The sequence below is a fragment of the Branchiostoma lanceolatum genome, chromosome 7 (genome assembly GCF_035083965.1).
Source record: "Branchiostoma lanceolatum isolate klBraLanc5 chromosome 7, klBraLanc5.hap2, whole genome shotgun sequence".
Classification (NCBI taxonomy): domain Eukaryota; kingdom Metazoa; phylum Chordata; class Leptocardii; order Amphioxiformes; family Branchiostomatidae; genus Branchiostoma; species Branchiostoma lanceolatum.
Window position 1 is genome coordinate 6,021,943 of NC_089728.1, and position 13,227 is coordinate 6,035,169.

Here is a 13,227-nt window from a genome sequence, read left to right on the forward strand (position 1 = left end):
AAACCTCAGTCACATGAAAAGAATTCCTTCTTTCGTATTCACTGTAAAAGAAACCTGAAGTAAAGGGGACTTGAAAGCATGTCTACAAGATCAACCACATGAAAGAACAGTGCACCTCTGGGCTATGTCTTGATCATCTTAAAAGGTCTAGCCCTTGAAACTAACTTGCTTGTTCTTCCAGCATGCTTCATCCTCAACATGAGCAGCAATAAAAGGCATTAGGCCATTCACACAATGGAAACAACTCCAGGCTAGGGGTCGATAACTGGGACCAAGCCAAGGCTGTAAGTGAATTTGTTAGAGTGCATTGGTGCACAGATTACAAGAGATACCCATGTAGCTAGCCCCGAGTTATTATATCTCTGCAATGCAAATGCTGGACCAAGTGGGTAAATGTTAATGGGAAAAACACTTAATTTACTGGTGCAGTGACTGATGTGTGGTCGTTGAGTTAAAACAGTCTGTGGCAAAGGAAAATAGCTTACAGAAAAATGAAACAAAAGCCATTTTTCTCTGATATCATTCACATATTTGTCATATAATACACAGACTACTCACTATTCCGCATAATGACTTATTAAAGTTTGCACTGATACATCAAATTGTTGGATGAAAGGAATTTATCATTTCCTTGAAAACTTGATTCTGAGGAACATTCGTGTCCTAAAAAAACTTAATCTGCCATCAAAGTCTTTCACCTTTAAAATGGCTAAACTCCTATAAATCATGTATTAAAATAGATACCATAAACAACTAAAGATAACGTTGGGTAACCTAAATTCGGGATTTTTCCGATAATGGTTGACTGAAATCAATCTAGCAGAACAATAAACCATCCTTTTTTTCTATTATTCTGTCAGTATCATGTACTATCTTTGCACTAATCATATATATGGTAGATTTTGTCTCTAGTCGTGCTGACACCATAATATTTCAACTTGAAACTACCGTCCGCCGCACGCACAATTACCGTGCTGTCGGACAGGGGGGCACATTAATTCGGGAGAGAAGATTCGTCTTGAATATCTTACCGCTAATCACATTTTATACAGCAGCTATTCGTTCCATCCTTGGCTTGAGGAGAGTGCTATGGATATAGACGTGTCCAAGTAAAAAAAATACATGAAAAAACGGCCGTACCGCACACATCAGGCCTACGGGAACAACCCGTGTGTTGAGTCGGTAGCTATAGAACGTCAAAGTCGACATCCACCGTCATGGCAACGTGTACATTATTCATGGAAAGTTAGCCGGATGCTGTAGCATTGATAATACTACTATGTCCATGTATTCCTTGTTGTGTTAGGAGCAAACTTTGAGGAAAATATCGTCCTCAGTCCACAATCACACGCAACATTTAGACAAAAAGTGTTCCTCACAAACCTTTGTCGTCTGCTTGACAACAGGATTCTGGGTAATGATATGGCGGCGGGAAAATACACGTGCCGTAGGTTGTAGCAACAAAGAGGGGTTTTGATGATTGATCACACTTCGAGTCCAATTGCAGGTCAGCAATTTTAAGAAAATAAGTTGTCTTGTAAATGATTGTGTTTAGCAGGAAGCGGATGTGACATTTGTCTTATAAACCAGCCGACAACGATGTGGTGTGACTCTCCCACGAAGCCCTCAGACTGTTCCAATAAGGGACGGAGAGTTTTTGTCCTCGTCGCCTTCTAATACATGCTTATCGAAGCTTTTCAGCCAGTGTTCTGAGTACGTTAGTCTGTCAAGTTTGCATTTCTAGTGGTATTACTGATGTTGCATCTAGCACATATCCCTAAATACCCCGTTTTCGAAAAATCCCGAATTTAAGTACCCCACGAATTTATGTTACCCAACGTTAAATTGCTATCATTCAATTAGCAACAGTAACAATTTCGGCAGCTGTCAGTCATGTACTAGGATGACAACCTAGTCTATTCTAAGACATACGAAAGGTTTCTTGCATTGATCCTTAAAGATTTCTCAAGAACCTTCTATCGCGAGTAGCCTGCGCATCTTAGAGGCCGGGGTTTCGTTTCCTCCTGGGAAATGGAAACGGGATAAAAGCGGGGCTTTAAAGTTCCATGCACTTTAGTTTAGTGGGAGGGAAGTCCAGATAAGAGGTAAAGTGAAGCATCATCTCTCCCCTAGAGGTGAAATATCACTCAGAAAACCAGTAACTGCATGGAAGACTTGATTGTCTTAAGACTTTGTCTCCGATAAAAAGCGGCGATTTGAGTTTCTGCTTATTTACCGAATAAGCAACAAATGTCCTTGAAGGTACTTAGTATACCATGTTGTGTAATAGTATAAAGACTTAGATGTATCAACCGCCAAAAGCCCTTTCTTAGATCCCTAAAGTCAAGGAGGCTGCTTAAGAAGGAAGTCGCCTGCATTTCGCTTGTCGGGGAACACATCTGTACGCTAAAGCTTTAAATGGAGTGAGATGTGGACTATATTCCTTCTGAAGGATGGCTAGCCATGAGGCAAAAGATGGTAACGTTGCCAGAGTGTTCTAGGCAGTGATTCCGCTCTCCCCAGACCACAATTCATCACATCACTAGCAGGATGGACTGATAATGACATTGGGTGGTGTACTCCAGGAAGGGCTAGTCGATACATGTCAATGTTTCCTTCTGATGCAGGATTTGCCTGGCTGCCGACGATCTTTGTTCGACCTCAACATTAAACCCACGCAAATGTTGTTTCCCTACGAGTAGAACATAAGATGCTCAAGTGCTAGACAGTTTAAGGCAATGTCTCAATGTTCTCTGTATCCTTGGATAGGCTGTATTAATGGCAAGAACACTGACTGTCTTGGAGTACTAAGTGAGTGCAGGAAAACCGCACCGGTTCATGCACCATATGCATTAAAAGCGGGGGAGTAATGATTTCGGAAGAAGCTTTCCCGGCCACGGAGAAGAGGACTACTCTAATCCTTGCTTACCGTAACATGCTTGATATAAAAGCCCTTTCTGTCGAAATGCAGCCAATGTATAGACCATTGGCGACTCTTGAGTACGCATGGTTTGACAAATAATCATGTTGACACAGGGAGAAAGAGTGGCAATGCCTTTTTGTGACACCGTTGCTCCATAATACCTTTGCATGTCCATCACATAACAGTTACTGTACGATAAACCTTACATAAACCAACACTGACATCCCTATACTGAAACAATACACTAGCCTTGCAGATTGCCTTACTAAGACAAATGTTCTTTCTGAATCCAAGCAATTTGTCCTTCCCCTTAACATCCTTTCCAAAGGTCTGATCTCTCTTACTTAAACACAAGAGAAACATACAGAGCAAACGTTGCAAGTCAACAACATTCAATCATTGTCACACATGTATATATATATCACTTTTCTAGTTGCTGTGTTTGATATCCAATTTCCACTTTCACCACAACAACGGAGATATGCTGTAACACAGCAGGCTGATATCTGCTTAATTAAATTCTTGTGCCTCGTTAAGGGGAAAAGATTTGCGCGTGTAAACATCAGAGGTGTGCCTTATTGATTCAACATCATGACACTTATCTCTCGTCTGTACACATCGCAAAAAACGGGTGCTTAATTCTCACGTTAAGCTAATAAGCATTCCTAGAACTAAGCGTGGCAGATTTCGAAGCAAGGCAGCCATTTAGAAAACATGACTTTGAGCCAAAAATCATACCGTACATTCAACCATAGATACATACAATGTATATAGACAAGGTCATGAGTATTAGGGAATACACCGACAGTTAATATTGATTTTCTGCGGCATTATTTTTGGCAATGTTTCACTGTAAAATCTGAGGCATTGTTGGCATGGCTGTATGTTTTTGTAACAAAAGACCACCAAATCTTAGGATTTAAGAAAAACAAACAATGCAATCATTTGATGCCTACAATTTTCATCCATCTAAAAGACGATTAGATTTTTCCTTGTATCATTTCCAAAAGCAATGATCCAACACAATCAGTTTCCAAATGCAATTATACGATCATCTTGAATAGACAACAACATACACGGAAGAAACATCTTTGTATTTCCCTTTAGCAAAAAACAGCATCTCCCTTCCCTACCTGGTTGAAGTTGTACGGGTTGAATTGGCTGTAGCAGCTCACGACATGCCCACTATAAGCATGCTGGTTGTGATACACGATATCCATATCCCGGTCGGCGCATCCGATGTGAGTCTATGATTTCAAGTTGCCGAGTGAGTAAAGCACTTCATCTACCGTCGTTACAGGCTGGGGATGAACTAACGCTAGTCGTCGGAGAACAAAGGGAGTATTTCCCCGGCCGGGGCAATGTACACACACAAACGGGGGAGGCAGGGTGTTGCCAAACAGGACCGACAACAAGATAGGGGTGGATCTGAGGGGGTCTTCCCGATACCGGCGGAGCTAACAAGTGGCAGTCGTCTCCACGCTTCCCAGCTGAGAGGAGTAGCGTTCCCCCGTCTGTCCTCGGAGACCTGATTATGCGGAGTGTTGACCGTGGCTGCCGCGCGAGGGGTTGTTATAGAATGGCAGAATGGCCCACGTGTGAGGAATGAGGCCAGTCTTTTGTTCTCTGTGCATTACCCCTCCAGGCAGGCTCTTCCCACAATGGTGTCTCACCCCCCTTTACACCAAATCCTTTTATCTCTTTCCTTAATCCTCTGCACAGTAAAATCTTAACTAACTCATTTATGATCTCCTATCATCCGTTATGATTACCCTACAACCCCCTGTGTGGCTGTCAAAAGGACATCGCTGCTACCGACGCTGGTGGGGAAAATTAAGACCTTGCCACACGAGTTACTACAAGTGATAGTAAAGCCAAATGCCCCGAACGCTCGCGACAATCCACCTCGCTACACCTGTCGCTTTAGGGCCGCGGCACGTGACAAACATTGACAGAGCGCGCAGTGTAAACAACGACCGCTGTTCACGCGGTGTCAGGTGAGGCGGATTGAGCAAACACGGAACAGGTGGTCACACATTTCCTCTGATACTGCTGACAAAACTCTCTCCACTTTTACTATAACAAGCCTTGCTGGAGTGAGACAAAGAACCACCTTTGAACCTCTTTTGGAACATGAGAATCCTCAATTCTTTACTGTAATTGACCAATTGATCTCTAAACTTGTTTTCTTCTAACAAAAAAACAACAACCCTATTCTCTAATTTAATTCATCACTTAATCTCTAAGCTTATTTTCTTAACATTAAAAAATAACAACTATGCCTAACTTTTCCAATTCAAATAGAAACTCCATATATCAAACTAAAATTATGTTGAAAAATTGATCTCCAAGCTTATTTTTTTCCATTAAAAAAACAAGAACCGTTACTCCCTACTTTAATTCATCATTTGATCCCCATGCCTCTTTACTCTGATTAAAAAATAACAACAACGCCTTCCTCTTCCAATTCATATACAAGCTATACCATTATGACAAGAATGAATAAATGTTATGTCAAGATTTGAGATTTTTCTATCCATTAAGAAGGGTCGAATAACAACATTTAGCAGTATTCCATTAGTCTTCATTTTTGCATAAAACTCTGAGGATCCACATTTACATTACAGGGCCATCTGCACAAAGGAGGGTTTAGGCTCCATCTATCATCATGGCGACATGACAAATCAAATTATCAGCAGCAAAACTCATTTATTTTGATGAATAATAAAAGCTGATGAATTTGAATTCAAAAGTATTGTTTACCAATGTCTTTCCATTACCTTACCATGACATGATTCTTAAAACCTGTACAACAAGTCATGTATACGAAACATATTTTTTATGCAATAATAAAATTACATTCACAGTGCTTATGAATACCATAATAAAGCACTCTCATGGGGCATATGGGAATGACCTGATTTGAAGTAGAATTTCCCACCATGTTCCATTAATGGTGCAATAGGTAAAATCTTTTAAGCCAGAAACAGAACATTATGGAGAATTTGCTATTGGTTTACTTGTTATTACATAACCTATAAAAATATAAACCTATAACTATAAGTATAAAAGAAAAAAACAAAGATGGTAAAAGATCCCAAAGGACTTTTTAAAAACATTCTTATTAAGGGAAGTTGTGTTGTTTAATACATATTTTATACAATTTGAATTTGGCAAACCACTTCTTGAATTAACTAACAGCTTCTGAATTTTCCTTTGTTTCGTCTGATGGTTCAATTTAAAAAATTGCTTAAATCTCTTTGTTCTCTTCTGTAAAAAATGCTGACACTTTAAAGCTGTTTGCTTATGTTAAAATGATCACAAATAGACTGGTTATTGGGTCCAGAGGGGTGCTGCTCGGTTGTGGGAAGAGCCTGCCCAAGCTAATTACTTATGCGGACACCTGCCCTATTGTTGGCATTCACCACCAATTCAATGAAATTATCGCTGATCAAATAAACATTAATGAGCTTACTGTTTGTTAGGCCCACAACGTGCCTCGGGGCAGAGTGGGGAAAACTGTGGCGCTGTGAGACAGAGAGGCGGCTGGCACGTGGCACAAACAATGCCTGTCAATCACAACCAAACAAAGGAACGCGGCGGGTCGTTTTTTACGGGCTTTAAAAACTTACAAAATGGGATTAGTTCCAGGTACGGCGGAACAATGCTGCAGTATTTTGATTGCCATTACGTTTCTCACACCCCGTTATATTAGACCTATCAGTATATATAGCAACCTTTGATCCAAGGAAAAAAAAGCTTTGAAAGAAAAAGAAGATAACTGACAAGTCTCTTTCTTATTTTCTTTGGTTAAGAAACTTACAAAACGGGATTAGTTCCAGGTATATATGGCGGAACAATGCAGCAGTATTTTGATTGCCATTACGTTTCTCACACCCCGTTATATCAGTACGTAGCAACCTTTGATCCAAGGAGAAAAACAAGTTCTGAAAGAAAAAGAAGACAAGCCTTTCTTATTTTTTTTTCCAAACATGAAAGAACACCCTTTTGAACTAACTGTAAGCAAGAGGGCCTAAGGTTTGCAAGTTTATTAGGTGGTAAATTCAATAAAGACAGGATCAAGGAGGAAAACTTCAATGAAACCATGAATAAGGGATGAAACTTTGAACTGAGTCCTTTTTGCTCTGAGTAATTAGGAACATGAAAGTCGTCCCCGTTTTGCCTGGACTAGAAAACACCCTCAACAGCAACTTGCTAAACAACAACTAATCACTGAGTTGTCATGTAGATTATCATCATCTTATCGGCTTCAAACTAGGAGGACAAAACTTTCAAAGGAGATAAAACGAGCATGTCAGCAAAGGGTTGCTGCTGGTGCATTGTTGATACTCCAACCTTTGAAATTAGCATTTGTTGAGTAGGGACTTTTAAGTTCCTACTCAAAAGGATTGAAATGAAGCTTTGCTTTAAAATTTTATTGAATGTCAGAAGAGGTTGTGATTTAAATCTATGATTAACAAATTTCTCTCAAATAGTAATTTTAAAAATTCTCTTTGAATCCAATTTCGAAAAGATCTAATTCAAAATTACAATGTCATTGAGAAATTCTAACTGGAAGAAAGTTCTGCAAGAAAACGTGATTATACTCAAGCAACTGGATAGATTCTAGAAACGGTCAGACCTTTCAGGTAACACCAACTACCTTACGTCAGTGACTGGATGCAAGTTGTTTGTTTTTCCCCTGTTCGCTCCAATAATTTCCTGCAAAAATCTCAGGGGGCTTAGAAATTGATTGAAATACATGGGCAGTGAACGTTATCATGAAATCCATCCTATCATGTTGCCATACCTCCACTGTGTCTGACAATCGTAATAAATCAAATTGTATACTTCAAATCTGCAGGAAAAAAAAAAACCATAATCCAAAAATTCCAGAATCCATATACACGATTAATGATACTTGAATTTCATCTGAATTTACAGTTATTGAAACTACAGTTTTGTGGATCTTGGAATCATGGAAAAAAATTATCATGCGCCATTAGAAATATTACTCGGGAGAACAAACCAATATTGGATTTATTGACGGCGCTAGGACATGCATCCAATTAATCTAAATCCTCCCCATCTCCGATGCTGACAAAAGAGAAGCCGTCATTTCAAAGAGACATGATGTTTGTTGGCATAGCTCCAACCTAAGATGATTGCTGCCCTGTGGATACATGTACACAATAAAGCATCGCCAAGGAAATCCTGCGATAATAGATCACAACAAAACGGGATAAAATTTCAAAGTAAATTGAATCATTCGTAGAGGCATCAAATTTGGATGTGGAAAGTTGTACATGTACATTGTATGCATTACATACAGTAACCTTTATTCACTAATGACACCAAATGAAATCATAGACAGCAGCTTATTTAATAACAAAAATACCCATATTTATATATAATTATAGAAAATACATCAAACAATTTAGCCACTAAAGATTCAGATAAAATACAAAACACACAAATGCATGATTTACCAGAGTTTTTTATAATAAACAAATAAACCAAAACCTCAACGTCTAACATTCATCTACGTACCCACATTTATGTTCAGCACAATGTTAAGAAACACAATTCAACAAAAACTATATTTTTCATCTGTCCAAAAATGTCTCGGCGTCCTTTATTTCTTCCTATTTCCCAAGAAGTGGCAGATACAGGATAACGTGTAGCGATCAAGATCATTCCTGATCCCTTCCTTCATTAATGGCCTAGTTGGAAACCCACTGGGTCTTTCTAATGGATATAAAGGTGCGAGCACAAGGAAAGGAATTCAATAGTGACATATGTGACTTCACGGCGGGCTAATTTATCTCTTTGTTTGATGTAATTGGACAAATTGTTCTGTGTTCGATAATCCATTTAACTGTCTACGAAAGCAGATTGGGAAAAGTTTCCGCCCAAAAGCAAAGGAGTACAACGTATCTGTTTCATGCCACTTTAGATAGCATGCAGTTATATATCATGTGTGTACTGACTGTATTGTGTGCTTAGGGACTGATCTTAGCTTAACGAAATGTTTCCCTGTCTCTGGGCTGATTCTTGCTAATAAACAAGCTGTCTAAGATACCAAAAATTGGTATGCGGGGAATAAAAGGATTGAATGGTCCATGTAGCAGTTGTTAATAGGCACACTGTTAAATTATACAATTTTTTCACCACTGTATCTGTACATGTATATAAAAGAAATGAAAAAGAAATGAAAAAGAAATTACTGCATGTGCATCTTGCAATTATGATTAAGTTTCCTGTAAACTAGAAAATTGTTAAAGATGAATAAAAAGAGGACTGACCTTGAATTGTTTGCTGCACTGTACTTTCAACCAATGACATTAGCATCAAAATGTGCAAATTTGCCAAAATACTTATGAAAACATGAAGTCAGAAGAGAAAAACAAGATAGAACATGAAAAAAGAAATATGTTCTGAAATAAAATTGAATCTCAAATCAAAGAAAAACTAAACAAAAAACGCAGACTTTGATGTGGAAATGTGATGATACAGTTTAGCCCCGGGAGTTTTTGTCTTTAATACAACATTTAATATCGAGGATCCCAGCCCATAAATCTTCTTGACAGTTAATTTGAAGACGACCTTCCTTACTTCTGGCTTTTGGCACCTTGGAGCGCGATGCTTTCACCATGTAGTGATTGTCCATATCTCCAACTGTCAAATTTGTTTTAAGAAGTCTTCTGATACTTGCCCCAAGGGGCATTAGATCTCCAATACTCTTTCTTCCGTCTGCTCATATTAAGTGGGTAAATCACGCTCTGACATTCTTCATATATCTTCCAACAAAACAACATTTTTTACATCCTTTTCTGGTTCAATTTTTGGGCTTAGAACAACATAACTATAAAATACTAGTGTCTAGGCAACTATTAAAAATAGTCACTACTTTGTCACAGCTTCTTTCCAAAAACCATAAGCTGTTTGTACAATTAGTCAAATTTTATTGGAAGAAACCACTTCTCCTTGTTGACATTTACAACAAGCTTATCAGAATTAGCGAGGACAATCCCTGGGGAGAAGCCTGTCTTATTTTCCTCCTAAGACCTTTTCAAGTGGTAAGACTGGTTGACAGTCTTCGGGGAACATGAGGACGATTTTTCAAAAAGGGTCCAAACCTCTATTACACGACGTCAACAACGAGAGTTACAAGTGACAGCATTTATTCATGAAAAGGATTTGATATTCCTAACACAGCATCCATGTGCGTACAGTTAAGACTAAAAGATATGGTATGCCCATCATTTCACCATAGGGTAATTGTATATCTTTACACATGAATTTAATTGCTGCATAATCTTATGTGGGTGTGAATTGCCACACAAATTTTTCATTAAGCGCCCGTGATCAATCATGAAATTGAGTGACAAACTTTGCACATGTCTATGCAGTAATTATGTTCTTTTGACATTCATATCACATAAGAATTATTTTCTTCAATACCCTTTAGGCATATTTGCCCTTTAAAAAAGAACACATGCGGCGAAAAAACAATTCTTTGGAGAAATACACTTCTGCCGTATGAATAAAAAAGATGTCCTGTTATTTCGCCTGTTTTTTATGGCCTGTATTTATCCAAAAAGGTCAGATATCTAAATCCATCAGAAAGTACAATCACCTTTCCAGGTATGTCCAGAATTTCATGTAGCAATGACAAGAGATGATGAAACGTAAGAGTCAATGACACTGAGTTCTGAGCCTGCAAGCATTAAATTCGACCGCATTTAAATTGGGAATCTGCCGACGTCTGTTTGTTTGATCGAGTTTCTCAGTAATTGGACTTTTTGCAAAAAAATAAAAAATTCAAACATTTAAAAGGTATCCCTCACACCCATGTAGTTAACATTAAATTTTGCACAATACTCCCCACTCCCTTTCAAGAAAATAACAGGAACAAGGGGATAACATAATACATCTTTCTGAAAGCAAAAGCCAAGGTTCTTGGATTTTGAATGAGCAATTCACATTTTCCCAAACTCCTACAAAAACAATTAAAAGAGCACTGTCCAAACCACCACTGACAGAAGACGGCATCCTTTGCAAATGTGAAGGTCATGCAAATAAATATATGCATTCACACACACTACACACACTATTCAACAAAATCCCCAAGTTTGAATTTCTGCTTGACTCAACCAGATCGAGTTCACAGAAGATCTTGTCAGTTCTAAGTAACAGTTCCGACAACCCTTCTTGCTCGAAAACAAGCCCCTGTGAAGGGAAAAGAACTAAAAGCAGGACGTGCCCCTTCCTTTTGATGATCTAACCTTTTACCAGTGATCAAAGCATACGTGGCACTCCCTTGCGACGTGATGGAAGTCGAATGAAACTCGAAATTTGTCATCTCTTTGATAAAAGATTGATTGTATCCTTGTGTGATGCATCGATTTGCTCACTGAATCTCACAAAGAACAGAGGCAGAACCCACCCAGCAGGAAAAAGAGCCCAGGGGCTTTTATGATATCAGCTTGGATAGCCTCTGATTAATGTTAGCCTGGCCAACTTCTCTGCGTGGATAACTACTTGCAACTATCGATTGGACACAACACATGTTGACTCGGATTTTCCAATATGTTGCTTTCAATTTGACGTTGCCGCTTGATGTATTCCATAAAAGCAATTCCATTTCCTCTATGAGGTCAGGAGGAGCTGGCACTATACCAGAATACGACAGCTTCGGAATAAAATGCCACATTTGGTCATGCAAAAGAAAATATGTCTCAATGCCTAGATACGGTCGAGTTATGTTCAGAAAGGGAGACTAATTTTCCTACTCAGAGATTTATTGGGTTGTCCATTTGATACGGTTGGATGGATACGCTTTGATGGAGGTTCAACCTTGGAGGGTAAAGGGGTTGGGGATAGGATGGGGGGATGGAGTTGGGGTGGGTAGGGGTTGAGCAAGTCTGGTTGGGATTAGCACAGGGCTGTCTCCAGGACCGGTCCATCCGTACCGGGACAGACATTTTACTTGTTGGGATAGTAAAAAGTTAAGACCTGTCGGTCGAAATAATCTTAAATGCATGACATGAAATTGGTGAAAAATTAACTGTATTTCCCTAAGCTCAAGATGACAGATATGACAAAGAAAATTAACAACATGAGATCCCAAACAATGAGTGGGACGGGAAAAAATTGGAAGCTGGGGACTCTTTAGGCATTAGACTAGGGTAGGTCAGGATATAAGAGTGTCAAGTCAGATGGGAAAGTACAGACTGCAAGAGACTTAGATGTACATGATGGATAAAGGGAGAGTACATGAGAAAGCTAACCAGAGATCTTGTCTCGTAACTTTAGATGATAGGCTAACCCAAAGGTACAGGACTGTATAAAGAATACAATGGCACTGGCAGAGAAAGACAACCCATGGGTTTAAGCCAATAGAGTCATGCACATCCATCAAGTGGTAACAACAAGACACCGTGGCAATCTATTTCATCTAGGAGCCCTACACAATTTCAGGTATTCCACTGTCAAGGCATGCCGACGGCCAAGCTTATATTTGGATAAATGGGCACTTAACAGAGGCTCCCTAATAGGTCTGGGATGATCATATTAATATGTTAACTAAAAGAGAAGGACTACAAGATAAAATGTCGCTCCCTCTAAACTCGGCAAATTTATAGCAAACAATTTCAATCTGTTACAAAGTTTGAAGCCCTAACTTTTCTCACATCGACATAATGGTTTATCATACCCTGATCATTGAACCTCGGTTAATCAGCCATTGCGCAACTACTGGAATATCACATTATGGTTACAGAATATCATTCAGTTGCATGAGGAACAGGACATTTATTGTCACTGCAGGATGTAGAGGTAACAAAGCTTCTACTGCACGTTCATGTGATTTAAATATCCTATCATCTTTAAGGGTCGTAATTGCACACTTGAAAAAGAAAGATTTTCAGGGTGATTGCTTTCCTACGAATTAATCTCGCTTTTAATGATGTCAACCATATTCACGACAAGCAACATCTATTTGAGGTTCACTCAAGTATTTTGTTGACAAAAGGGACATGTTGCTGCGGTTGAACCATTAACAATAATTGCCATGTATCCAATTTCCTGCTTCAGGCAGAAAATAAAAATACTTTGCGGCCAAATTGCGGCAAAATTCATTCCATTGGAAAATATAAAAAAAAGGAGCTGGATGGAAATCTATTTGTTGTACTTTCACTTGGTCTTTTGCATGAAAATTCAGTTTTCAAAATTGATATGTGGAATTTTGTGGAGAAGTTGTAGAAAAAGCACTCTGCAAATGCTTTATGCGGATTTAATTT

At 38.9% G+C, this 13,227-nt stretch overlaps 1 protein-coding gene across 5 annotated transcripts in view; it reads right to left on the bottom strand.

Moving 5' to 3' along the window:
- The window catches only part of LOC136438846 (TOX high mobility group box family member 3-like), an 84,315-nt gene that overhangs the window by 41,399 nt on the left and 29,689 nt on the right, over positions 1 to 13,227 (bottom strand). For 2 of the 5 annotated variants that reach the window (XM_066433849.1, XM_066433847.1), the window contains exon 1: positions 4,057 to 4,816. The exons of 2 other annotated variants lie outside the window; for them this stretch is intronic. In XM_066433849.1, the coding sequence (XP_066289946.1) occupies positions 4,057 to 4,143 (87 nt within the window). In that variant the 5' untranslated portion in view covers positions 4,144 to 4,816. Of the gene's footprint in view, positions 1 to 4,056; positions 4,819 to 13,227 lie in introns of those variants that run through there. One more of the 5 variants, XM_066433846.1, reaches the window with a different exon arrangement.